Here is a 27,002-nt window from a genome sequence, read left to right as displayed (position 1 = left end):
TAAATCATGAAAACTGGCTGTTGTCAGTACCTTTTAAAACAGCACATACAGGTGCCTCTAGTAAAGAAGACATGCATGAATTAAATCATGGCCTGTCTTCAACTGAACCTGAATATTTCTACAACTGAAAAACAGGGACATTTTAGAAATGTAAGACATACTATACTAAACACACATTTTATCATACTTTTAAAAAAACAAGAACGAGAAGCATTTGTCTTTTTTTAATTGCATTATATTTACAATTCACTATTTTCTTCTACTAATTGATTAAAGTTGCATTTTTTAATCAATAAATAAGTATTTTGCTCCGTGTGTTAATTTTTAGCCAAGTTGTAGAATGGTCTGCTGTAAATATTTTCATATCGCTAGTTACAGTACAGTATATAGGACTGGACTGAATGGAATGCGTTTCTGTTGTCTCAGGAGAACAGTGCAGGGGCGATGTACTACTAGATGATATGAAAGAAGCTGTTCACTGTGTGTCTCTAGCAGGTGTTCAAGAGGACTCATGTTTCAGTTTTGACATGCTCTGGTGATGTCACCAAGCTGACACGACTCCTGTGAGTTGTCACATAGAATATTGTTGCTGCAGTCTCTTTTTGGTGCTGGCTAAGTTTACATGCAGCAGATTTTCCTGTACTTGTATGGTGCTTAATTTTTCGGGGGTTTTTTTTTACACTCCAGCACTGATTTTTCACTTTAAATATAGAAATTCTATTTGAAATGCAAAAATTCGCTATTAATAATACAATTTGTGTTATGACAATAAACAATACAATATGTGAAGTAATATTTCAATATTTATAGACACACCTCACCTTAAACATAAGCAATTTCTTGTTATACAGTTCTTTTTGGAGCCACTGACCCACAGACCCCTTGGCCGTGTCCTGTAAGAATACTACATGAACTCCAGCCACACCTGAGGGACAGGCAGTGACTCAGGGTGTGTGCTAACAGCATGCAGCAGTTTATCATGGGTCTGATCACTAGTGTTAGAGATCTCCCTGATGTGCAAATCTGTGGAGGTCTAAAAGTCAAACATGTTGCCAAGCTCAGATCCCAGCTGACAGCCCTGGTTAGTTTCAAAGTTATTGTCTCTCAAAATATGCCTAATGACAAAATAATATAATAATAAATAATAATTCTAAGTTGAAAAGAGTAAAGCTTATGCAACAATTTGTAATATACATGTAAAATGTACTATACTACAATAACCAATTTAAATTTAAATGCCAAAACACCCTGTACAGACTCTTAAAAATATATGCACCTCAAATTAAGGCCTGCTGTACAAACAAACCAGGACAGAGAGATGTGATTTGTTTTTTATACATATATAAATATATAAATGCATGTATGTGTTTGACTGGTTTATGGAAGTTGATTGTTATTATTATAATTATATAGAAATTGATTTTTGCTTCTATTACTATGTCTGTACATACCTATTTATATGTGTATGACAAAGGATCTAGCTTGGTACATATTTATAGATTATGACATTCCTATAGTCCAAATGCTTAAAATTTCTATAATGCAGCTATATTGGCACCTGCTTATGTGCATAGCTGGCATACAATGGATATCCCTCCTAATATATTGTGGAAAAAAGATATAGCTGTATTTGCAAAGTTCTTCTTGTATCATCAGTTACAAAATGTGTCCTTTGACCTGTACAGTATATCCACCCAGAGACCTCTGCACTCTCAATACTGTGTACTGATAAATTAAAAAAAAAAAACAAGACAAAACAGTTTTAAAGGTTGAAAAAATCTTGGACGTAAATGGTAATATTCCAGAACAGCAGAATGCCTTTCGACATAATTGTGTCTGTGCTCTGTAGCTAAATAAATTGAACTTGTATTGAGTCGGGAGTCAGTATAATACTTAATCTTCCTAGATACAGTAGCTATAAAAATCATGTCCAGGATCAGTGGATTGGAGAAAATGAAAGATCTGTCTGGATGATAGTGTGGAAGAATGTGGTAACAGAAAACAGGATTTTGTTTTTTTATGTGTTATAATAAACAGACAAGTAATACAGTTGTAAGAAAAGTTTGTGAACCCTTAGGAATTACCTGGATTTCTGCATTAATTACTCATAAAAATGTGGTCAGATCTTTTAAGTCACAGTAATAGACAAACACAATCTGCTTAAGCAAATAACACAAAAACAATTGTACTTCTTCTTGTCAGTACTGAACACATTGTTTAAACATTCACAGTCCAAGCTGGAAAAAGTATGTGAACCACTAGGCTAATGACTTCTCCAAAAGCAAATTGGAGTCAGGTGCCCTTCCCCCCCAAAAAAACGCACACAAAGGTTGGTTACTGACAGAGTCTGCTCTTCTCAAGCAAGAGCTGTTCATGTGAACCATGCCCTGATCAAAAGAAATATCAGAGGACCTTAGAAGAAGAATTGTAAAGAAACAGAAACTGTGTTTATCTATTATTGTGACTTAGTTCAGACCACATTTTTATGAGTAATTAATGCAGAAATCCAATTCCAAAAGGTTCAAACTTTTTCTTACAACTGTACTATTTTTTTAAAACAAAATGTGCAACAACAGCACCAAAAAATTGTTGCTAAATGCATAGTTTGTGTCAAAACAGTAATGTTTACAGCTTCTGAACTTAGTATTTGCTCTGTAAGCACCTGCTCAATTGGTGCTAGTGTTTCTGTGTCCTTAGTATATGCTTTTGACATCTTTAACAATAGAGTAGAATCATGGTCTTTGTCCATCTACATTATGTGTAATGTCCGTATGACACAATTGAGTTTGATTGAGTCTGTTTGCCTTATCTGTTGGGGAAAAAAATGTACTTTCTCACTCACCAAAAGAAACAGAATTTTGTTCTTGTAGCAGAAAACACAGCAAAAAGATGTTGTAGGCAGTCTCTAAGGAATACTGTATTTGAGATGTACAATACAAATATACACACTGACAACAGAAGAATAGTGGAAACGCTTTCATTGTACTGTACTTTGAATACATCTGAGAGAGTGAATGAACCTACTATTAAATTGAACACTTCCAAAGGTTCTGAGTTTCTAGTTGCTTATTTTAGCCGAGTGAAGTCTTTAGCTGGGTTCCAGATGATAGATTATAGGAAAGGTCTATTTCTGACCTACAGGAACATCGCAGGGAAAGTGAGGGCATGTGAGATGCATGGTGTGACTGCCAAGCGGTCGGAGGGACAAGGTCAGGAACAAGAGTGGTGTCTATACTCATGGACAATCTAGGCAACCTGCTGCTGCATGATCAGCCTGAGGAGAAGTAGGGAGTGTCACTATGATAGTTGTAATCAGGGCAAACCTTCTGCACCAGTTTGTAATCAACGCTGTAGAAAGCAATGTAGATGCATATGACCTTAAACGGCTTGGAACATAGCCAAGAGACATGGCTCTGTGTGTGCTCCTGGTAGCAAACCTTGGAAGGGTCAAAGTTGCACAGCGCTGTCTTCTTTGCTCTGTCAGTCTTCTCATACTCTATACGGCAGTTGAAAGCCTTGGAATCCTTGGTCTCCAGTGTTGACTGCTGAGATACTTCAAACTCCACCACTTTGGAAGGTGGCACGAGACTCACGGACACATTCCCAAGGCCAGTCGAGTTGTGCCTGAAATAAACACTGAATGTGCCATTTCCGTGATCCACAATCTTGCCAGTTATAAGCAGGTTCAATTTGACGGTTTTAATGTTTGAATGAAAGTCACCCCATCCAAACATTTTTTTAAATTTTCCAGTCTTCACAATGGGTCTGCGTTTAGTTCGTGCATGAGTCTCCTGGACATCTGTCTGGTTAGCTAACCAGTCCCAGAAGTCCTCGACATTTTCCAGGTATGTTATTTCCCTGATGTTCTGCTTGAGCCCTGGAGATCCTCTTGCAAACAGGCGCAGAGGATTGACAATCCGCGGGCTGGCGGCTTCATGAGCCAAGTTCTCTTCGTTGTCACTTTCTCCCCATTCTATCAGCTCTGTAGTTGGAATGAGCACCTTTTTGCTTGTAACCTTGGAAAGAAAAGATAAAAGAAAATAAGTTAATTGCTTTAATAGACAACAATCACTTTTTTCTTTCAAATATTTGTTAGATACCGATTAATATTCATTTACACAGCCAGTTAGGCATTTAGAGAATAATTTTTCATACTTTAATTTAATTTGAATACTTTTTGGGACTTTTCAGATGAACAAAAGAGCAGTTTGTGTCAAATAGTGGCAAAGTTTGATGACCGTACATGTATGTGTCATGTGATCATAAAATGCTTCTGCTGTTGGCAGAATTACTAAATCGATGCATTTATTCTTCTATTTTTCAATATCTTTTAATGAAAATAATCACAATTTATTGGATTTTACTTAAACTGGACTATTCAAAATTTAACTTTGATAAAATTTTGTTTCACACAAAAAAACATGCCTACTACTTATATATAGTGTTCTGTTTCAGTTTTTATGGTTTATAAATTACAAATGAGTAAATAAAGCAATAAAATTCTCTAATCCAATTTTCTCACATTCAGTGCAAATTCCTACTGGTGTAGCAATGATTGTGAAATGTACTCATTAGACTTTTAATAGCCTTAAAGCAATTTTCATTTTCATCATTTATTTTATTCTAGGAAATACAATGCAAGGTGGACGTAATGCAATATAGTCATCCTGTTTGATGATGTTGTCCATGTCATGTTAAAATACTTCCAATATAATAAATATTCTGTTTTTAATATTTAATGGATTGCGATGTATGCCATAAAGAACTATCTAAATCATTTTTTGCTTTTTAATTTGACTAAGTGGATTAAGACCAAAGTATTTCACAGGCTAGATATTGCAGAGTTCTACATCTGATTCAAACCTATAAACCCTTCCCTCAATTACAATGGTAAAACTTTCTTGTTTAATAAAAAGAAAGCTGAGTTGTATTCCTGTTAAATTTACTTTATTAAATGATCACACATCTGAAAGGAAGAGTGTAATACCTCATAGCCCTTTTAGTTCAAGTCTGATTCCTGGTCCACTTCAGATCAAGTCTTAATAATTCATGGCAATAAACTTGGGAGGTATTTTATTGGTAATTAGATGTGGTTGTCTCCTGGAGCTCAGCTGAGGGGCTAATTTGTAGCAGCAGATGTTGAAGCTTTAAGGAGGGCTGCTGGAAATCTTGTGGAAGTACCTTCTATGTTTTATTCCTAATTATAATTAGGCTGTAAAAGCATAATTGTACCATATGTACATAACAAGCTAGATTTTTCATTAGTACTAATTTATATGTCCTATTATTTTCTTAAGCATATAATACCACTTTTGTCTTTTAAAATGTGTGTGTACACAGCAGCAGCAGCATAAAGTAGAGTTTAGAGCCTGGAGCTCAAATTCTGCTGTTGTGCCCCTCAGAAAGGACCCGCAGTGATCTTTGCCCCTGAAAGCCCTGCCGTATTAATGAGGCTCTCCAGCGTGACATTGTAAATGGAAATGTGTTCTCAGCCTGACCTCTCTGGTTAAAGAAGGGATAAAACTCAACTGAAGTTTTTGAAATATTTTTGTCAGAATTAATCAACTATTTATTTTGATATTTCATAATGGAACAAAACTGTGTTGGTAATTCCTAATTAGTATAAGCATTAAACAGAAGAGCTTAGTATTATTAAAATAATAAATGCAATTTCTAAAATATGCTACTTAGTTTATCATTAAGGCAGCATCAACAAATTAACATTAGACACATTTATTATTTTTTTACCCTCTCCACCCATGCTTCCACCCCACCACCCATCTTTACAGGAGTTACAGTACATGATCGTCAAAAACTGATCATGGGATCATGGGCTTAAATAGTGCTGGTTAGATGGAAATGTGAAATGTGTTCAGAATAAAGGAAGGGGAAATGAGGTAAGGGTGAAGATGTTAAATGACATGGGATAAAATACAGCAAGTTTGATAGAAAACTAAAAAAGGTCATAAACCTTTCACTAAATAAGTGAAAGAAAAGCCAAGAGCTGGTATATAAAAATAAGCTTGAATAGTTGTGTTACAGTGTGGTCTTACATATGCATGTACTGTAGATGTTTGTACTTTGTATAGTGAAAATGTTAAACCCAGCACTTCAACACATTAAAAAACAAAGATGAATTAGCTCATAATGAATCAGGTTTTGAAAGCAGTTCTTAAAAACAGGAAAGATTGATGGAGAAAAAGATAAAAGAACTGTGATTATTTTAAGATGCACTACTCTTTGCAAGTATAATCTGTCACTTAGGTTGTGGTTTTTCAGATGGCCTGTTTATAATTTTTTCTTGTTTAATAAAAAGAAAGCTGAGTTGTATTCCTGTTAAATTTACTTTATTATCTCAGGAGCTCGTCTCACTGAGTAATGTCTTTCCATGCATCCTGAAACATTACTCTGAGAACAATTTGTGACATTTATCACATAATGATGTGAACTCTGTCTTTCCTTGCAGTCATGACAACAAACAGCCACATCTTTCTCCTTGAATTTGAAATCTCTGATAAAGTGTTATTTTAGCTTTACTTTGCAAAAATGTTTAAAAGTTTCTCTCCTTCCAAGTTATGTATATGGTATGTAAAAATTAAGGATGTGTTCTTGTACATTGCTTTCTTACTGTGGAACCTTAGAAGGAATTATTTTAATTTTTACTGTAATTTTTAAATCTTGTATCTATCTGAAACACAACCACATTCTCAAAATGTTATAAACAGTTTATTTTATTTATCCCACAATGCTTTGTGCACTTCCACTCCTGTTATCATGACAGCAAAGAAAAATCATAGAGAAAATAAAACAAAAAACATATACATTCATTTGGTATTATGGTACTGTTTACAGAATAAAAAAAAACATTTCTCATTACTTGTTATCTTAACCATTAGAACTGTGCATTTTGCACAGATTATGAGGCATTGTTTATTTTAATGGTCATTTAAGAAAATAATATCAAAGCCATTATGATTCCAAATGCAAACTTCCTTTGAAATGCTTGCGCTGTCGTGCCCTCTGGAATTTTCTTATTGATAACCCCACCAACCCAAAAACAAAGGAAAGTAAAAAGTGGGGAAGGGAGTGCAAAAATGATGTAGGGTCTGACTCTCTTGATCCCACTTCTCTCTGAGTGGTATCAGTCCTGTTTATGAAAAGCGAAACAGGATTCTGCTGAATGCAGCAAGCACAAATTCAACCCCCATCTTCCAGTGGCCGAAACAGGATCTCAAGATACAGTAGGTCATTTTGCATCTCTGTACATGCAATGGAAGATGCTGAAATTATGCAGTTGTCTGACTGTGTTGCTCTTTCCTAATGAGCAACATTTGGTAGCATGCATGTCTTTGCCTGAGGTCACGAAACGTATCCTAAGGCAGGTCACTATGTACAGCTGTAATGAAAAGAACTTTGGAACGCTCCAAGAGAAATAAATGACCACTTTTGGGGATCACTTGTATCTGGGGTTACTGGGGTGACAGGCCACTGGTTTGTGGATCCAGTGTAGAACTCACTGCCAGCGTCTTAATGCCTCCCCCTTTCTCACTTCCCATGTTTTTTAAGGTCACAGAAATCTCTGAGAGTCTACATACAGTGGACCTTGAATGAGCGGAAAAAATATCTGGGGAAAACAGGAGAGAGAGATAAAATAACAGCAATTAGCTCTAAATCTGAAGTTTGGTTTTTCTGTTTTTCAGAAGTGCTCATGTAAAGTTGTAATTAAATAAAATAGCACATTTCTGCTTCCAATTCACACACTGTCTGACATAAGGTTTGGTCTGAAGTGATGTTTTAAAACACTACATATTTATTCATTTTGTAAAGCAGGCAGGCTTTAGGCCCATGTTAACAAAACCCTGGCAGCTTTACTTTCACAGCATCCTGTGATTTTGCAAACAAAACTGTGGTGTCATCAGATCCGCTTGTGCCTCAACTACAGAATGACAAACTGCTGTGACATAAGAAAAGGACGGTTGTTTTCCACTTTTATCTCTTTGGGACTTTACGTGCAGGTGTGCTATGGGCCAAATGCCCATGAGACCAAATGAGACCCAAAGAAGGCTCCACAGCTGTAACGTTGTGTTTCCTTTCTTCTGTTTTCAGCATGGAATAAACCTATTACTTGTTCCTTTGCAGCCTACGCATGCTGACGCAGCTACCCACCTGAACTACTTCAACCAAAATATGAGTACAGGTATTACATTTAAAAATAGGTGATGTTTTATTAACAGGGCACATGAAACCAAAAACTGAAAACAAGCAAGCCTAATTTTTACAAAAATGGTCAAATGCAACAGTGAGGTGAAGAGATGTACAGTATATACGCCCTTAATGGAGGAGCTTCTGTAACACTGACACAGAGGTGGAATCAAACAAACGAAAGACAGGTACAAAACAGTCATGCAGACAACACAGCATACTGGCCAGTAACATTTACTGTACTTTACAAACAAAAAGCAACTATTCACATGGTGTTAAATGATTTATTTACAGGCATGCACAGAATGTATATTTGTGTTAGTAGAATTTGTGCTCCCTTTGTACCTCTGTCACATGTCTGTTGTGCTGGAGATGCTCCTCGTTACCCTAATGCAGGACTCTGGTATCATGTGAGTAAAGCTCTTGTTCGAGTCTGCATGTATTTTTGTGTTGTGTGCAGGATGTCTAGTCAATTATCTTGATTCACTGGATGTGTTTCACTCCCTCTGTCATTTGGTATTCCGTTTGGTGGATATACTTATTGCATGCCTCTTATTCAGCGTACGTTTTAGAACAAACAGCAAAAACATGGCCAACAATGTTTACTGTTGAAATGGTAATTTAATATGACACTATAACAATCAAATGTCCAAAACTGGTTAAATTTGGTGTTTCTTTTTCTGTAAAGACGGGCAGTTTCACAGAGCAAGATGGATGAATCAGCCCAGACATACAGGTCTATAATGAGTATTTTGGAGCTGACTGGCTGTGTGCCCCTTGGGTAGACATATCTTTTACAGTTTGACATAAACGTAATTACCATGGTGACCAGTGCTAGCCTGTAGAAAGTTATTAAGAAGTCAGAGGCATCTGTTTGTTGGATCACCTGGGAAGATACTGATAAAATTCATGCCTAGTGAGCACTTCACCTGTTTCTACAATGTGTTGTACTTTATTATACTGTATGCTCAAGGGTAAAGTGCTTGCAGGTTAATTGGTTATTTTGCATTAATGTTTTTAAATCCTTACTCCTCTATTTTATTATATGTTATTTGAAGTACTTTACTGTATTTTGAACTATGTTATACTTTTCATAGGGAATGCCTGTAAGATGCACTGTATTGTTTTCCAGAGTGTTCAAAATTCAAGTTAATGTTGCATGTACCTTACCATTATCAAGTTGTATAATTATTAATTGTATAAAAGTTAACATATATTGAGCATCAAAAGCAATGTATGCCTTACAACTGCAGCAAATTCACAAAGTTATCAAAAAATGACATTTTTCTGAAGCAGATGCACCAACATTTGCAGATCAGACAGGACAGAAATAAATTAATTATGCTGACTGACATTTATCATCAACACAGTGGAGCAACAGGGGGCTACTGTGAGAATGACAGTGTATTGGTATGTGGCCACCATTAGATCAGTACAAGCTGTACATTTGTGACTCATGATTTGAGCCAGGTTACACATTTTCTGTCTTGCAGGATTCTGTCCCATTCTTCTCGTACAGCCTGGACAAGCAATTCTCCAACCACTGTTATCAGTCTTGAACGACTGTGGGAAGGGTTTTGTAAATGGCCTGTGAAGAACATTTCTTTTTCTTTAAGTACAATTTGTGAAATGCATTCAGGCCATAGAGATTTATCTTAAGCGCTTCTAGTGCTTGTAACACTTCTTCCTTTTCTGTGTTGAAACTATTTGATATAACTGTTCTTTCCTTAACCTGAAGCATGTTCTTGATTTCCTTTCTGTAAAGACCTGAGCGAAATGTTTATGTGACACTTCAGACACTTCCCTATCCTGATCTAAGATTTGCCATTATTTTCCAGATATATTTTACTTCACTCTTCTCATTTTTTTATGCTTTGTTCTTTTTTGGTCTCCCTTGCCTTATTTCTTTCTAATGCATCTCTCTTCACATCTTTCTTACCTGTGGTAATTTTATCACATTCCTTTTCTTTAAAAGGATCCTGTTTTTTACCTAATTTATAATGCACTTTCTCCTTATATTTTCTCGATTGATTTATCAAATCACGTGGGTCACTGATTCCTGACCTTTGATTTACTTACTCTTGGACAAAATCTGATTCAAGCAAAATCTCTTTAAACTGCTTTCATCCACTCTCTGCTGATTCTATAGTCATCCTGTCCCATTCTGCTTCTCTTAAGCTCTGTCTCATTTCTTCATTTTCTGCTTTCCTGAAATTGCAAACCTCTGTTTTGGATGCTGCCTGTTCAGTTTAAAGTATAATTTAAGGCACACAACATGATGATCATGATGATCACAGTTTTCTGTTTATGTCAATCTGTTATAATTGTTTGAAAAACACTAGATTGATACAGGCATTTCCTCTTGAAGGTGCTCTAACAAACTGAGTAAGGTTGCAGTCACTATTTCTACTATTTTTCTTTCTGCTGCTGACATTTCTATTAGTTTTTTATTCCAGTCTGTGAAGAATATTCAGGTTTCTCATGAGTCCACTTTGGGCATACAGGTATTTTCCTAATTTCATTATAAAATGTATATTTATGATTAACATAGGAATTTAGTGATCTTTAGAACACAATCTTATTTTTTTATAAATATGACCCTTACTATAGATACTGTATCTATCATACAGTGACCGTTACAGATTATGAGACCCTTGATTTATTTTGGTTATGGTCCCAGGCCTGACTGCTCTTCACAGATACATACTGCTACACTTCTACATCTCCCATCTTTTCAGTCCCTCCAGAGCACCGTGTATCTACTAATGTTGCATTGTGTGCGCATGCCAAGGTAAAAGCACACACAGTCAGGTTTTTGGAAACAATTGGCTGATGGAATAGCTACAAACAAGATCTGAAAAGGAAGAGTCCATTTTGGGTCTTCCCTCTGAAGAATACAGCAGCAGTGTGGTGAACTGTTCCCTAAGCAAGGTGCGTCACTGGTATAATCACATGTATGAATTGTGTGAAATATTACAAAAACAACAAGAAGGTTAATAATAGTCATGAGGCCATGCCCTGTCTGACCTGTAATGTACAGTATAACCACTGTGGGAAGGTCAGGTTCTCTGCTTCTGACCCCTGTCAGTGAGCTACGATTAAATACTGTATGTCCAGGCTGAAGGGACTTGGCACTTTCCATTTCTTTCTAACTACTTGCCCACCCTTATCCAGCACAGGCTTTATATTAACATAAAGGGGTGAATGTTATTCAGAGAAAAAAAAAGTAATATCAGAGCTAGAAGCATAAGCATTTAATATCAAAACTAAAGATAATCCTGCATTGAACAGAAAAATAGTTTAATGTACTGAGCATCAAATCACTCTATGCATGGATATTATAAAAGTTGGTTTCACTGTTTTCATCTCATAACAAGCTCTTATACAGAGAAAACTTTCAATTTACGTACTTTCAATATATATTTGCTTGTATATTTTTACAAAAATTAAATGTATAGATTTTAAATGTTGATTGGATGTTTTTGGTGTCATTTAACTTATTGACTCTTTATGACTGACTGACAGTCACCCACTGGAGTAGGTTTGATAAATCTCCACATTAGTGAGTGTCAATTAGAGTCCAGGTGATGAGGTGATTTCAACTGTAGAATGGTGATCCTGGTAAAAATATAGACACAAAAAGACAGAAAGGCACCCATACAGGTACCTTGCTTATCAAGAAAACAGCACCCTGGTATGTTGAAGGCTGGACTAAGTAAAGCACACTGTCACTCAATTTTTAATCTGGCAAGACATTATAGCCATGTCTGTTAATGTTAGACTACACATAATCTCTTGGAGACCATGAGTCATGACGTCTGTCCAACGTCTACTAGAAGGTCGAGGGTTGACGTTCTGGACCAGGGTGTCCAGGCACTGCAGAACTCCAGTTTTGGTGATTGATGGCATCTGGACTGCACAGCACTACACTGACTGAGTCCTGGAATCTTTCTGTCCTTCCTGCAGACTCATCATGACATGATGACATTCCAGCAGGACAACATATTCTCACGGTGCTCGTGTAACAATTGATACATTTCTGTTTTGTGCATTCTACAAGCCTTTGACTTTCACGGTCAAGACTCCCTGTTCATCAATCGTACGGATGACAACTGTTAATTAGAATAATAAATTTACAATATCTGTTTTACTCTGCTACAAAAACTGATCATCTTTGTGAATCTGCTGCAGTCATAAGTAGTAAGTGTATTTTTTACACTTTAACTACGTGTATATATTTATATATATATATTTTATATGTAGTATAAATTCTTAAATACTGCATTTTCTGTGATCTTGCTGCAAACTATTTTCCAATTTCACTGCTGTACAGAACAGCAAATAGTCCATAGAGCTGTAAGTTCTCCACACTGATGGAAAACAGCCAGTGTTACCTTGGTTTAGAGCACACATAATGGGATTGATTCACTGATTCTGCCTTGCCCACTGTCTCCTGTATTTAAATCTAACATGACAAGCTGCTTCAGCAGATTAAACCGCCCTCTTTCCCCATCTTAAGATCGAAATTTACAGAGCATTAAATTTTTAATGATTCACACGAAAGAACCAGCCTCTGGAGACTGTCTTCACAGCCTTGGCTTGGAGCATCCCCTCAGGCTTGCTCGAAGCCCACACCTTTTTAAAGAATAGATTGCAGTTCTGATGGTTTGAACAGTTCATCACAGAAGCTATCACTCTTAATCACTGGAGTAAGGACAACACAAGAGACAGCAAGTCCATGCACAGATGTGGTACTAATCACATAATATATAGTTCACGTCTAAAAGAGTGTGACACGTGGTGGTTGTGAGCTGATGTCTTGTGTGTAATATAGCAAAATAGAAATAAGCGACTGTTTTTTCCTAAACCTAACATAAACCTATAATTAAAAACTGATAATTAGATTATATGATCATACAAAAGGGTTATTATTCTATAGATAACTTTACACACTTAGAACCTAACTCCTTGCACTACTGGTGCTGTTTGATTTTATGTTTATGTTACACAAAACAACAATTACTCAAATGCATACAGTATATGTACAGTATGCATATACATATACTGTATATATATATATGTGTACAGTATATACACATTTGCATAGACTTTATTCTTCAGTGACAAACACTAAAATGTGGATTCATGAAGAAAGGTAATGAGATATGCTTGAAATCTGTCCTCAGTGGAACTAATACAAGAGCAGCACGTATTATTCACTGCACCGCTTTTTCACCCTACAGCACTTTGCAGCCTGCAGCTAACAGGTACTTTTAAGGATGAATTAGAATTGGTGTCCATGTCCAAATCATAAGACCATAATGGTCCATCACACCTAGTAGTGCGAGATAACACACCAACAGGAAACCGTGAACAAAGAAAATGCATACAATCCTGCCTGTCAGCTGGTAACTCTATGGGTTATATGTGAATGTTTCTTGAGGTATAGGATATTGAGCATACAGCACCATTCCCCTTCTTGTCGGTAACTTCAAAATTCACATATACCACGTATAACCTAACTTTATTCTCTGTCTAATAAATCATAACATGATCTGCAAAAATACAACCCAAGCAAGCATGTAACTATATATATACATGAGCACAATAAGTAAGTTCTAATATTGTTCTGTTACTGCATGTGTCAAAAGAGATGAGTCTACAGGTCACAGAATGATGAGTACAGTATATGGCTATTAGTGTGCTGGATGTAATTTGAACAAGAATGTCTTTCATATACTAAAGGCAGGAAACATCATTTCAGAGTCAAATTTGCTTTAATTTAAGCCATAAACCAGGCTTCTATTGTATAAACTTCCAGAGATATTACAAAATGTTTGATGGGACATCAAACCAGGCTGAAATTGAGGCAATAAAGTGTTAAAGCACAGGCTAAATATTAACAACACTGCATATTAATTATGTTTGATATTGCTACAGTTTAATGCACTTTAAGTATATACTGTATACAATCTTTAATTCTAAGTGTAAAATCTGCTTTTCCATTTATCAAAGGTTCTGCAATGAAATATAAAAATTTGAACTCATAGAGCAGTAAAAAATAAAATACTGTATCCAGGACTGATTTTTATATTGTTTTAGAGATTTTTAGGCCTTTCTTCTGTTTAATAGTTTTGATTACAGTCTGAGAGAAGTGAATTCCTGCTCAATGGGAGGTTCTTAGGTGAATGAAAACAGTTCTAGACAGAACTGAAGTGTGGCAAAACAGCCACTGGAAACACAGATGAGTTCCCCAGGTGTGTTGTCATTCAGGACAACCACATTCTTCGGATTCTCACAGGGAAATCACTGAACTGGCAGCACCTGGAGACTCTAGCTCCCTATAAAAGCAGTTCCTGGGGGAAGTAAGAGGTTGTCTTTTCAGGGACCCTCATGGGTTAGTAAGACAGTGAGTATTTAAAAAGACAATTCAGAGAGAATGGTTTTGTTAAGTGCTTATAATGAGATAAAACTGGTAGCAGCCTTGGTCGTTTTCCGGGTTGGGACGCTGGTAAATAAGAAGATGGTTAATAAGCGCACCTGACCAACCGGAATCGACCGAGAGAGGTTATTGCCACTGCTATCCGGGGAAGATACAGGTTCATGTGGAGACCCCTTGCCATTCTATCTACAGTAAGAGGGGGATCTTCCACATAAAGATATATAATAAGTGCATGTGCTGAGGAATTTGTAATTATAGCATCCTGTAGCATAACCTCTGAAGTGGGAGTGTTTTCTGATATAGTAATCAGGAGAGATCCTAGTGTACTGTCCTCTTATGATCTGTTTCAGTTTAACACCTTCTACTTCAGCAGCTCAAAGCCCTCGGCAAAACAGCCAGTGGCTTGAACCAGTGCATCCTTTCACTTTCACTCCTGACCTTAGCTGGCCTGTCATGGTCTTTATTTCTGACACTTATCAAAGTTGATCAAATGCACAACAGTACAGCACACAGCAGTAGTTGCCGACAATAAAATGTCTTTTCTGTGAGTTCACTGGGGGGATACAAATCACAAAATTAAAGTTACAAAAAAAGGTTACATAATACATAATAGTGCAATAGAAATTAAATAAAATAAACTCAATTGAACTAAAATACTTATTATAGATAATGGATATGGAACAGTAAAATATTTGTATTAATCCTTCATTTCTGCAGTATATTTCCCTGATACTGCTATTTAATCTCTCTACAACTGTTGATAATTGTTTTGTTAAAGATGAAGTCTCCCTTATATTTTACATTCCCTGTGCATGGAGTGACGTTTGAATGTTTGCTTCAATGTTTATTCCTGTTATTCTATTAATTAGCATAGCCATGAGAAAAATGGGCAATCGGATTCCTCCTCTTTTGTTGTGTGCCATCTCCTGACAGTAGTGCAGATTGTTTGCTTCACTAAGACATCGAGATCTAGCTGTACTTGGTGTCTCTTTGGAATTGCTTTACTTTTTCTAAACTCCATGTTTAACAGATTTCATTTCCATCTACAGCATGACTACGGAGTTCATAAAATCAGGCATTTGACAAAAAAAATCTTTTTAATCTACCTGTCATTGTATCTATTGCTTTTTCTCTCTCCTTGTATTCATTTTCCAGTGATTTCATTTTTCAATTTAATTTTCCAATGAAGCAAAACCTCATGTAAGCAGATCGTATGATTCATAATGAGCAAGAGGGCTTTGGTTTTTTTCACACAAGCTCGCCAGTCTCTGCTCTGTCTAATTTGACAGAACAAATGCTTCCATTCTTTGAACAGCTTGTAGCGAAACTTAGTTTTTTGGAAATCCTTGGATGGCTACTTCTTAAAGAAAAGAGTGAGTAAGAAAGAGGCAATGCTGCCATTTTTTAAGTGATACTTCACAAGCAATGTGGGTAGCTCATGGCTCTTTCTTAAACTGAAAGTGACAAGCTGAAAGAGACTGAAAATGAAGAGAAAGAATACTCTGGGAAGATTTAGAATACATATTCTTATGCTGTCAAAGCCTTCCTTATGGAGGACAGCAATGCAGTCTTAATGTGGGAGATTGTTAGTGCAATATAAAGCATGCAGTACAATCGCCCTTTTCTAATGCAAGGTAGCAAATAGTGATTAACCTATTACCCCAGACTTGAGGGGGAATGGATCTACACTTATTGTCTGTTTCCCCTGAAGACCTGGCACCCTATGAGAAGTTATTGGTTGTGCAGTAAACAGAAATAAGAAAGCTGTTTATAAGGTAAAATAAAAATCAAGTCGTTCACATTTAAAATAATTTACAGAGCAGAGTCTATTGTCTCAAACTAGGGGAGTATGCCACAGAGATTTCCTTACAGTGTCCAGTGTGCGATTGATCATTACATTTACACTTGCTCATTAGGCATACGCTTTTATGTAAAGTGACTTTCAATCTCCTCTGGTGCAGACAGCAGAGGCACAGAACACCAGCCAAGCCACAAAAACAGTAATGTTAACACGTTCCCTGTACACACACCAAGATTCAGGCATGCGCCATGTGCACTCCAACGGCAAGCAGTAGGGTGGAAACACTGAGGCTGCCAGTTACTGTCTGGGTATACTGAGCAGCTGTGTCCTAACAGCGAGGAAGAGAGGAGTGAGAAAGTCATGTCATGTGAGGTGATGTCATAGGCCATAGAGGTACATTATAGCATCATAGTGTGATGTGGAGTGTGGAGAAGAGCTTAGGGGTGGTGGACCAGAGGATCAGGGGTCTAAATCGAAGGTGGGATGCTGTTTTAAGCAAGGTTTTCACTCAAAACTGCTTCAGTACAAACCCGGCTATATAAGGCTATATCTGAAAATGTTCTAAATTGACTTATTTTGTTAAATAACAGATTAATCTTTTTTGAAAAAATGCAAAGTGTCTTAAGCAATATATACCATTCCTTTTTCTGCTTCATGAAGCAATTCAAATGATTTTAGAATTCTTTAGATTCTCATTTTAGAACTGAGATTATAAACCATTAACCAGGATTTATCTTAGTATTTATTCATTTCTTACAGCATTTATCCTAATATACTGTATAGGTAACTTCCAAAATAAAGGAAACATCAACACAGTGTCTTGATAGGGAGTTGGGATACCACCAGACCAGGGCTTCAGTGAGCCCTGGCATGGATTTTACAAGTAACTGGAACACTGTTGGAGGGAGGTAACACCATTCTTGCACGAGAAATTCCATCTTTTGGGTTTTATTGATAGTGGTGGGAAAACACCACCTCAGCCACCGCTCCAGAATCTTCCATGAGTGTTCAACTGAGTTGAGATCTGGTGACTGGGACAGCCATGCGCATCAAACCATTCAAGGACAACTCATGGCCTGTGGATGGGGGCATTCTCATCCTGTAAGATTCCACTCCCATCAGGACAGAAATACTTCACTACAGGTTGAACCTGATCAATCAGAATGGCTTTGTTTTACTTGACATTGACCTTGCCCGCTAAGGGGTTGAGTGGATGTAAACCATGCCAGGAAAATACCCCCCACCTCACAACAGAGCTGCCAGAACCCTTCCCTGTGGGGAAATGAGCACTCAGGTCTGTAGGTTTCTTCTGGCCTACCCCATGCATGAACTTGTCCCCTTGTTGAGATCAAGGTGAATGATGACTCATCGGACCTTATGACTTTTTTCCACTGCTCAGTAGACCACTGCATATGTTCTTTTCACTACCTTACTCACAAAAGTGCATTTTGAGGTATAATAAGGGGCTTAAGCACTGAAACCCAACCTTGGTATCCCTTTCAGTGAAGTTCTCGACGGACTGTACTTGATGAAACTGCCTGCTCACACCTTTGATGTAAACTCCTGCAGCAAGGTGCTCGTACCCGTGACACTGAGGAGAGGGGCTGCTTCCTGAATGCTCTAGTCTAGCACAACTCACTAAGATAACGTACTTACAGTAAATCATTCTCTAAGACTGGGTGCTACCTTTCCTTCTTTTCTGAGCTTCTTTGACGGACTGAATCACTGATGTTGAGCCTTGGTCAGTATAGTAGCTGCACAAGGAAGTTTATATAAAATGATGGGACACAGCAGTCATGTTATTTACAACCCAGGTACAGCGACGTTTCTCTACCTTTCCAAAGTATTTTAATGTCAGATTTTTCAAACAGGCTAATAGTAATAGAGCTACTTAACATTTTACTGTACTTTAAGAAATGGTGAGAGATTAGACACGCTCATGATAGAAATACTAGTATCTTCAGTTTTCAGATTTTAAAGAGGTCTGTTTTGGAAAATGGGATATGTGGAATTATTTGTTGATGAAGTAGCTGTCTGAGGGTTTTTTATTTCAGTGATAGTGCCTAAAAGCTGATCCTTAGATAATATAAATTAAATCCATAAACTGGTGAAAATTGTCATCTGAGGGTACAGTCGTTTAATGACACACATTCCTCTTTGATGTTTCAACACATCACCTCCTTTCTGCCATAAATGTTTTTATGTTCATATAAGAAAGGATTAAACCTAGATTCCTACTGTGCATCTGACATGAGCATCAGTGGTACAACATTTGTGTGCCCTGTTATCTCCCATTGAGCCATGCCCCAGGTTAGCCTGCACTGCCTGTCTTAATTAGAAACCTTAATTCCTCAGAGGAACAACATGTGCCCTAATTAAAATTCTATCAGCCCAGATTTTTAGTATTGTATAAGCTCTGTTAAACACGGACAGTAAAAGTAACTCTGTGATGAAGTCAAAATTAACCAGGTTTTGAAAATATTTGTTATGCTCCATTAACTTTCAGGGAAATTGTTTAATGGAAATAAAGAACCAAAGATTTTTAAAATAAAGATAAATAATTAATTATCCTAATTGTAGCGCTATCAATTCAATAGGAAAAGTGTATAGTAAAATTTTTAAATCTAATATTTTTATTTAACTTTTTTATAATAACCACTGTATTGGCGAGAGACTCCTTGGTGTACAGGTCAGCTGCAGCAAAACACCTCTTCCTGGTTTCCAGGTTCTGTAGAACAATGACTGTAATTTGCTGTAAATTTGCTGAGCTCTGCTTTTCGTGTAATAACTCTTACAAGCTCAGATTAATTTATACACACGGCTTCATTGGGTTGCATCTTCTCATTTAGCCTTTCAAGTTCTCAACACTAACTCGGCATGGATTAGTGTGTCATGGACCTGGAACAGGATCCGGGTGTAGCACTAGAAAATGGTGAAAATAGTGAAATGTGCATCTGGAAATAGTACTGATAAACAAATTGTATGGATCATACTGGAAAACAAAACAAAGCAAGTTTTTCAGTGCAACTTCCAATTACCCATACAGGATAGAATTGACCTCTCTGATTAAACATTCTAGCTTTATATACAGTATTTACCTCAGCTCAGATTCACTTTCCTTACAGCACACATGTATTTTCTTTGTTTAAACCTAAAGAACTTCATTTTTAGAATAATGTGTTACAGATTTTATGTGCATTAATAGAAAACATGCAAGGTATGATTCTTCCTAAAACAAAATACAACTCAAAATGTTCTTGCTTCTTATTTTTTCAGCTCTGTTGCAAGTATCCTCTTACATACTGTATGTTAATGATGTTGTCATCTCCTGGGCATTAAAAATTAGGTTTTTATGTACCTCTGACACATCTTCGTATAGCTAAATTATGGTGTACTGGGGCTGTCTCAGCTTTGCTGAATTAAAAAATGCTTAAACTTTTAAAATAATTTGATAACATACAGCTGGATGTTATGTGTTGTGATACTGTTCAATGCCTAAAAACCAAACAGGCTTGCTTTTTAAAATTGTTCTTTTCCATAAATAGTATTGCAATATTGCATAATCACCTTTTTTTCCCAGTTTGTTTTAGCATTGTATATAAACAAAATTTAACAGCACTAGGTGTATTCTACCTGTACTTAGTGTGCTTTTCTGGCCTTTTCAGATACTTGTAACAGGGTCCAGTATCATTGAGGAGAGTTTTAAACCTCAGGTTAGTGGCACATGCTCAAAATGTCACTGACATCATTGTTTAGGAGAGATTAGGACTGTTGGCATTCTTGCACAAAGTATGACCCCAGTGTGAATTGAGATGTATATCTATTGGGAATAAGTCCAAAAATGATTCCTGCAGTGCAAAGCAGCCCCGTTTTTATAGACAAACTATCTAAAATCCCACTTTAATCAGTCCCTAAAGAATTTGTAGGTCACAAGCTTAACAGTACATTTCTTTCTCGGTTTCTCAGCAATTTTGAGATCCATGTAAGTTTCTTTTTCACAAGGCAAATCCTATGAGGAGTTCAACTGAAGACTCTGCTGTAGCAGTCTGAAGAATATAAACAGCATTTTATTGTCCAGAGGGACAGGCCTATGAAAGAAACGAGTGCCTTATCTCAGGCCAGCAGCTCTGTAATTCGTTGCGATGATAAAGTGCCAGAGCGGAAAACGTTACAAGGCTGGCACAATCCAAAGACGGATTAGTTTTTTTGACATAAGCTTCCTGAAAAACTAATCAATCAGTCCATGCTGTATTATCGGAATCCTGAGATTAAGGGATGTGGTTAATCCCCCGGCATGTTTTACGACACTTTCTCTAGTGAGTGTGTCTTTAAATATTAAATAAATAACGCAATCAAACATAATTGAACTTGGAAAAAGCCCCCAGAGAAGGAATTTCTGTACATTTTATTATGAGGATTGTCCCCTGACTCACGCTGTCGCCCTTACTAACCCTAACTAGCCCTAAATTTAATTTAAGTTTTTACTTAAAAGCGCCATCTCAAAACTGAAGTAATTTATTTGTGATACTGAAGCTTTTCTTAAATGATTGCTTTTTTCTTGAAGACATTGCTTTGAATGAACTGATGGATAAAGGATTAAATACACAGATTAAACTTTTCTGAAATCGGAATAGGAGAGAGATTTGTCAGGTGGAAGCCTCAAAAATTTATTGTGTCCTACCTTATAACATCTGCAGCGCTTTTTAAACAAAAGAGTATATTTCACTGAAGTTTTATTTTATTTAATGGCAAAATAGGTTCCATTTTTAACATTCTCCAATTTAAATCTTCTGTGTATAAGCATAAATAAAAAGTAAAATACTTAGGCACACCTCGTCATCATATTATACAATGTGTTACCAGTATCTTACTTTGAAATAATATTTGGCTGCAAGGTTTTGTATTTATATTTTTTCTATTTTACAATTTGCTACTATTTCCTATGTGACAGATCATCCAAAAATAAATATATATACATTACATTGATATAAGGTTTGCTTATAATTCTTGCTACTTTTCATTGATTACAGTAAATGTTTTAAAGAAACAGTTGCATACTTAAAGGATTTGTTTAACAACTGATATTTAAGTACCGACAAATATAGCTTTGCAATTTCATTGCCAGTTCAGAAAAGCCTCTTTCAAGACTACAGGTATTTACACTCCACTCTGTTATGATTTTTATTAGAAAGATCACACCATTGTAGAAGCGCTTACTTTTCCCCAATGCTAAAGATAAAGTATAACATAACTGTTAACTGAGGTAGTTCACTGCTCTATACAAAAAAGTTAGGTTGTCACGGCAGTAAAGATACATGGAAGGGAAGATGCTTTGATATTGTTAGCTGGTTGAGGCATTTCGTCCAAATCATACTGGGTCTGGTTTAACTTTACATTCAAATGTAGAAATATCAATAGGCTTTTACCTGTGAATCACATACGATATTGTATAGATCTCTTCTTTAATGACAAATTGCACAGGAGTGTAGAATCAGTGACTAAGGCATTTTTTTCATGTAAAAAACACAAAACTAAGAGTTAATAACTGATTAACAAAAACATCACAACAAAAATTATTTTTCTTAAATAAGAAAAATATTATAATAATGTCCACAGCTACAGAACAGTTGCCCCCGCTTTCTGACTGAAATGACAAAAATAACAAAAAATGAAGGGTTCATAAAGAATTCTATGCCACACTGTATGCTTTCTGCAAGACCAATATTATAAAAAATATCCTTTCAAGTTGTATTTTACAGCCTGACAGTCAGACTGGAGCTTGGAGGTGCATGTTCAGAATTGCACTGCCCATGGGTGTGGCCCCAAAACAGGATCAGTGTCAGAAGATGCTGGCCGACAGACGTGGCCTGATGGAGCAGAGCGGAGTGGGGGGTTAACAGTGAAACACTGCCGATTTGCTCCAGTCATTCTTACTGTGGAAAACAAGACAGAGATGCAGAGATCCCAATTGTTGGAAATAACATGAACACTATATGTCACTTAAGAACGTAAGGCAGGTTACAAACGAAAGGAAGCTTTTCAGACCATCTAACTCACCTGCTAAAATTACATTCATTACAGAATCTCAGTTCTATGGCTAAAGCTAATTCTTTCTTGGTTTCCTTTGGTGTAGGAAACATACTCTCTTCTATATACACACACCATAATTTGAGGTATCTTGTCACTTCCGTCTGCTACATGTGAAGATAAGAGAAATACTAATAATTTTATAGTCACTAGGCATTGTTACTAGAACCATAACTTGGATAAGATAAGAGTCCATTGACAAGACACTGTCTACTCCTGGTAGTATCATTTCTGTGCTTTCTTCAACAACGTCATTTTAATTAAAAGGTAGTTTAGTATTGCAGTAATCTTTGGTTGCCATTATTTTTAAAAGGATAAATCTTTAAGATGAGCTCTTCGGAATAGGAGGGGATATTGTTACACTCTACCGCCACCAGGAGTACTGAAGTGTGTCAATCCGGGAAGAAATGTGAGAACATGATAAATTAGGAGCCCATGCATATTCACAATCTCACAGCAGAGCATTCCAGATATTCACCAAAGTGTTCAGCACACATTCTGTGGCATAGATAGAGGTGCTACAGGATCACAAGTGTAATTCAGCTACTGTAAACGCAGTTCCAGTTATTATGCATCTTCTTACAGAACTGAATACTGTGTATTCAACATGCTGACCATACTGTATCTATAGAGACAGAGCTAGAGTTTGTGTTTTTATAATAAGTTGCCTGGAAGTTAAGTAATTCAGTATTCCTTAAAAGATACAGCGATTGATAAAAGTGGATATTTAATAGATTTAAGAATAATTTTCTTAAATCAATTCACCAGGAGCCACGTGGATGATCATTAGTGGATCATCAATATTGATGAGTTACATGATGTGATTAATAACTGACATTATAAAACCTTAGATCAATAGTACAGGATTAAGCAATTATAGTAGATTAGAAATGTTTTTCAATACAGGACATTTTCTGTAAATGCATGTATAGAATTACTCTTAATCTCATTAAACTGAAGTTACAAAAGTAAGATTAAATCACAACTAACAAAATTTGCGGGACATTTACAGTATAAACAAAACACTCAGGTCTGTGTATAGTCTATAATACTTTCTGTAATCAAAATGCATGTGATTTTATTCCAAGCATGAAGTGATATTAAGTATTGTTTCATTATTCCAATTGCCTTGTTGTCTGGAGAAATTTGAAATATAGAACAAAATTGTCCTATTAAAGAGTTGGTAATTACACATGAGAGATGTAAGGATGTTAAATAATCACAACGCTGTAATGGAGTATACAGTAACTTACATAATATTGTACTTCGATTTGATGTCCCACTAAATAAGATTCCTTGCAAACATTAGTCTTATCACTTTCACAAAGAGCACGTCTGTCCATTCCACGCTATGTGTTAAGATATTCTAGTCCCTGAAATTAATTTTTATTGCAGTTTGGAGAAGTCCAGTATGTGTCCTGTGAGCAGCAGTTGTCAGGACCTAGTACACTGCTGGTCCACTTGCAGTGCATAGGCTACTGCCCAGGAAAGGACTTTGAGGAAATGTGTCTCCAGTATCGAGAGAAACTTCTGTCATTTCAAAGTTTTACAGTTTTCAGAAAACAAACAAACAAAAAATCTGTTAAGGCAGACCAATGTACATACTGTACATACTAAAAAAAGTGTGGTTTCATTAAAAACACTGCCTTCATTTTGTTGTGCGACAGCATAATTTGTTTGATGATCTTTTATGCAGTTAAACTAATCAGCATCTGTCTTGAAAAAAAAATCCTTTTATAGTGTATACAGTGGTTTTTGTATGAATTCATACTGTATATACAAAATATTTCTCTAAATATTCATTTGATGAAAATTACTTGAAGCCTGGTGGTGTATAATCTTTAGTGTTTCAAAAAACGGTATTGCCTTAAATTCTAATTGGCTTTTAAATCTGTTCTATTAAATTTCTCTTATTTCAGTGTAAGTTATATATATTTTTTTCATTACTGAATTTGTCTTTTTCAATATGCTGGAATTTGGGAATTAATTCCCCAGTCACTACATTTCTAGAAAAAACATTTTTTCTAAAACTGAAAAGTTTGCATCGATATACCCTGTACAGTTTTTGCTTTGATGGAATTTTAGACATTTTACATTAACCTTGAATAACTGATCACTTTACTATTTCATTACTTCTGAAGTCACATCTCTGAGAGATACGGGTATCACTGTTGCTTGATTACATTTTTGTAGCTGGGTGGTATATTGAATGTAGCAAAATCACAGCTGAGAAACATTTGACTGTTACTGGGTATAACAATTTTCCTGTACGACAGATGTCCTGTAGAATCAATTAACGCTGTTCAGATTGCGGCTACAATTTAGAGATAACTAATATATAAGCAGTATACCAACATGGTTCGGTATAATGAATGACGTTCAGGTAAATAATTACAGATGTATAAATTCAATTACGAATATAAAACAGAATTAAAACAAGTTAACTCACCAGGTAAAGAATGAAAAACAGGTGAATTACAGAGTGTGACTGCAGGTACTTCATTTTTGATAGCTGGCAGTTATATCACTTCTTTGTCTTGAATGGTGTAAATATATCCACTTGTAAAGGGTAGATTTGCGTTAAGAGATGCACCATCGCTGTTATTAACTGAGTGAAAAAAGAAAACATGAGTTCACACCACAGAATCCAGCAGTAGATCTCATACATGATAACCAAACCCATACCTCAGATTCCGTTTCTGGAAACTGCGCGCTATTCTTAAATCCCTTCTGTAGATTCACTTTTCTTTGGCAGTTTACTAAATTGACATTTGAATTCAATAATTTTTTCATAATTCAAAATTGACATTTTTTTCAGCTATGTTAAACAGAGACATAACTCATCCTAAAAGTAGAATTTCATCTTACCCTATCATCCAAACGATGTTTTCTCGTAGCTCTGGTGGTTGCAAGAATATCTTCAAATTACAGGCGTAATGCAAGCACTGTACACTTTCATTTAGTCATTAGGGAGAGCGACAGCGGCTTAGAACTGTTCAGTGCAACAGATCCGACTTCCGAAATGTACAATTTATACTGGCGCAGAACTCCCCGCCACGAAATTAACCTGAATATGAAAAACACGTAGTCCAAACAAAAGTTTCTGTGATTAAATTTGATAGATCTGCCCTGATTAAGATTAAATTTAATCGCTTTCTTGGCACAAGGATAGTTCAAGTCCAGCTTCAAATCTTATAAAACCCTTGGCATGCTTATGCGCTTGCGACTTGTCCCTCTTGCGGTATAAAGAGATTACCGGACAAATTTGTCTTAAGTGAAATTGTCTTGCCAGTAGTAAGAAATGTTTTCAGTTGAAAACCAGCTGTCAGTGTGGAAAGCTTGCCTGGAGCTCGCCTCGTCTTCCCTCGGTTCAGCAATGTGTCCACGAAAGGCTGCGCATTAAACCCCCTGCATCTAAACTGGTTGAGGCATTTGCAGACTGATACGGGACTCTGATGCAAGTTTAGAGAGCGAATTAGATCTCCTTTTCAAGTTGGACCAAAGATTCATGCGCCTATGAAATGCCGGGTTCCGTGATTTTCAAGTTTTGTTTATCAACGCGTCAACTTAACCTGTGATTTAACCCCTTAGATTCGGGCATACAGTTATTGGAAAAGAAAAGAAAAAAACAAAATGCAATCTATAATCATTGTTATTTAATTTATAAAAAAATATTATAATTTCAGGGCATATGGTATGATTGCTTTGGAGTTTCACAAATCTGCTAAATCTCACGGAACAATCCTCAAATTTAACACTGTAGGTAATGTGCGAAAACTGAATCAGTGGCTAAATAGCTAACCAGAAGCCAAGACGCATTAATAACTTAAGAAAGTTTACGAACGAGATAAGGCCAATTGGCCCGTTTTGTAGTTGGTAGCCAATTTCATCAAAGGATCTCATCCAGCCATTTCTTGAATGAAGCAGGGTATCTACTTCAAACATGGTTGGAGTATGGGTATCTACTTCAAGCATGGTTCCAGACTCCCGCATAAAGGAGGTGACATCAGACGGGAATGAGCTCACTGGTGGGGTACAACAGGTACCGGTTGTAGTACAGTATACCTGCAGTTTCTAAACTATATCAGCCTCAACTCTGGTAAAGAGAGCGAGATCACCAGATTCACAGAGACACAAAAAAGCAGTTGCAAACAGTTTTCTATTTTTCTTGCGCAAATAATACTCCGAAAAGGTCAGGACAGAACAGACTCGTGAAAAATGAGACTGAAGAAACGAACAGTAAGCACAAAGAGTTACATGAAAGAAGCAAGAACATAACACAAGGGCCGTAAGACAATCTAGGACATTTGGTACTGTAGTTAGCAATTAATTGATCTGAATAGCCCACCCAGTCGTTTCTTGACATATGCCAGTGTATCAGCATTAACAACATGGCTGCTTACCATGTTCAAGACTCCCACAAGTCCTTAGGGTTGATTTTGTGTCTTGGAGGATTTTGAATACTTTGTC

At 36.4% G+C, this 27,002-nt stretch overlaps 1 protein-coding gene across 1 annotated transcript; it reads right to left on the bottom strand.

Moving 5' to 3' along the window:
* Window positions 1-2,897: 2,897 nt before the first annotated feature.
* On the bottom strand, window positions 2,898-25,976 carry nxph2a (neurexophilin 2a). The gene is made up of 3 exons (XM_088930530.1): window positions 25,401-25,976; window positions 24,982-25,140; window positions 2,898-4,016 (listed from the first exon to the last, which is right to left on the bottom strand). The coding sequence occupies exons 2-3, from the start codon at window positions 25,033-25,035 to the stop codon at window positions 3,270-3,272; spliced, it is 801 nt and encodes a 266-aa protein (XP_088786656.1). The 5' UTR covers window positions 25,036-25,140; window positions 25,401-25,976; the 3' UTR covers window positions 2,898-3,269.
* Between the last annotated feature and the right edge of the window lie 1,026 nt (window positions 25,977-27,002).

Source organism: Atractosteus spatula, chromosome 13 (genome assembly GCF_055471065.1).
Source record: "Atractosteus spatula isolate fAtrSpa1 chromosome 13, fAtrSpa1.hap1, whole genome shotgun sequence".
Lineage (NCBI taxonomy): Eukaryota > Metazoa > Chordata > Actinopteri > Semionotiformes > Lepisosteidae > Atractosteus > Atractosteus spatula.
Note: the sequence above shows the minus strand (reverse complement) of the source record. Positions and strands in the feature narration are given on the sequence as shown.

What these genes read in the sequence shown, in the direction of transcription:
- nxph2a (XM_088930530.1), bottom strand. Translation starts at nt 25,035, where the DNA reads ATGAAGTACCTGCAGTCACACTCTGTAATTCACCTGTTTTTCATTCTT. An exon ending in TGTTTTTCATTCTTTACCTG is followed by an intron (nt 4,017 to 24,981) that starts GTGAGTTAACTT and finishes TTTCTTTCCAAG; the next exon opens with GTTACAAGCAAAAAGGTGCT.